At 51.7% G+C, this 1,871-nt stretch overlaps 1 protein-coding gene across 1 annotated transcript in view; it reads left to right on the top strand.

Annotated features, from left to right (window-relative positions):
- Itga11 (integrin subunit alpha 11) overlaps positions 1 to 1,871 on the top strand; it is a 106,680-nt gene that overhangs the window by 66,067 nt on the left and 38,742 nt on the right. Inside the window, exons 8-9 of the mRNA XM_021172144.2 lie at positions 924 to 1,068; positions 1,486 to 1,651. Of these exons, the coding sequence (XP_021027803.1) occupies positions 924 to 1,068; positions 1,486 to 1,651 (311 nt within the window). The remainder of the gene's footprint in view (positions 1 to 923; positions 1,069 to 1,485; positions 1,652 to 1,871) is intronic.

Raw genomic sequence — 1,871 nt, forward strand, 5'->3', positions numbered from 1 at the left:
GCGGGGGTCGTGGGTAGCTGGCGGGTGTCAGGCAACCCTGCGCTCCCGCTACCCTGGCGCTGATCCGGCCGGGTGAGGCCTGTGGCCCTCCAAGAGATTTTTAAAAAGCAAATCAGAGCAATATTTTCTCTGAGTTTGACAATCAGTGTTTCCACAAATAGAGTGAAAGGTGATGCTGGTGGGGGAAGTCAGAAGTTTGGGCAGCAGCACCCCACATATACTGTGGGCCAGAGGTTAGGATGTTAAATCCCAGGAACCCCACATGCTCAGTCCTTACGGAAGGGGGGTGTGACTCTTGAACATCCAGTGCCCTGTGAGGAATCTATCAGTGCCAGGCTAGGGAGATGCTCAGCAGGCAGAGCTTGCTGTACAAGCATGAGGGCTAGAAGTCAGATCTCCAGCACCCATAGACATGCCAGGCGGGCATGGCGGCCTGCCTGTAATCCCAGTGGGAGGTAAGATGTGGGGTCCCTAGAGCAAGCTGGCTAAACAGGTCAAAGACCCTGCCTCTGTATATAAATTGGAGAGTGAGCAAGAAAGACACCTAATGTCGCTCTCTGGTGTACACACACACACTAACACATACACTCATACACACACATGCTCACACACACACACATAATCACACACGTGTGTATACCATGTTCACAAAGATAAAATGGGAGTATGATAGAAAGAGATGCCCCAACAGCCTCTGGCTTCTACATACAAATGTTCACTCTCACACTCAAACAGTGTACACACGCACACGTACTTGCACATGCACATCCAAGACCCAGCTGAGCAACTGGTGGAAGCCCCTTAGCTGTTGTGATGCCCACAGGGTCTCAGTTGTGGCTTTGGTGGCTGCCCCCTAGAGGAAGGACATCAGGCTGCCCCAGCCCCGAGTTTCTCTTCTGACCCACCCCTATGTCCGGTTCCAGCTCAGAGGCTTTCCAGAAGGGTGGAAGGAAAGGGGCCAAGAAAGTGATGATTGTCATCACGGACGGGGAATCCCACGACAGCCCAGACCTGGAGAAGGTGATCCGGCAGAGCGAGAAGGACAACGTGACCAGATACGCTGTGGCCGTAAGTCCTGCCCCTGCCTGGTGATGATGGCTACGCTCAGAGATTCTGGCCTCACCCACCTACCCACCCAAACACACATACACTGAGATTCTAGGAAGCCTGGCTCCCTAGCAAAGGCTCAAACGGCATCCTCCTCCAAACAACAGGTTGAGCAGGGTGTGGGGTGGATTTCTCATCTTTATCCGGGGAGTTTAAAAAAAAGGAAGTACTGCAATCCTACCAGATTCCAGAACCCCAGCTAACTTCAGGGGTCTTATTAGTACCTCCAAAGATATCTTTTTCAAAATGCCAGTGTTGCCTTGAGAGAGGCTCATGGCTGCAGTCCACCTCAGAGTCCTTGGTGTCAGGGTCTGTGAGTGTGGAGAAATCAGTACTACGACGTTCCGTTTTGTTGTCCCTGCCCCTGTTCCCTGGCAGGTTTTGGGCTACTACAACCGCAGGGGGATCAATCCAGAGACTTTTCTAAATGAAATCAAATACATCGCCAGCGACCCTGACGACAAGCACTTCTTCAACGTCACAGATGAGGCGGCCCTGAAGGACATTGTTGATGCCCTTGGGGACAGGATCTTCAGCTTGGAAGGTGACCTGCTTATAAGTTTATACCTCAGTCCAAGGACTATAATTTCACCGAGCACAATGGTTTAGCAGAAACCATTGCTTTACCCAAACTGCCCACTAGTGGGCACCACTCTACTGGATCTGACTGGGCTGGGTTTTCTGAGACTCTGCTGAGGACATTGTGTGTGTGTGTGTGTGTGTGTGTGTGTGTGTGTGTGTGTGTGTGTGTGTGTGTGTGTGTG

This window comes from Mus caroli, chromosome 9 (assembly GCF_900094665.2).
Source record: "Mus caroli chromosome 9, CAROLI_EIJ_v1.1, whole genome shotgun sequence".
Classification (NCBI taxonomy): domain Eukaryota; kingdom Metazoa; phylum Chordata; class Mammalia; order Rodentia; family Muridae; genus Mus; species Mus caroli.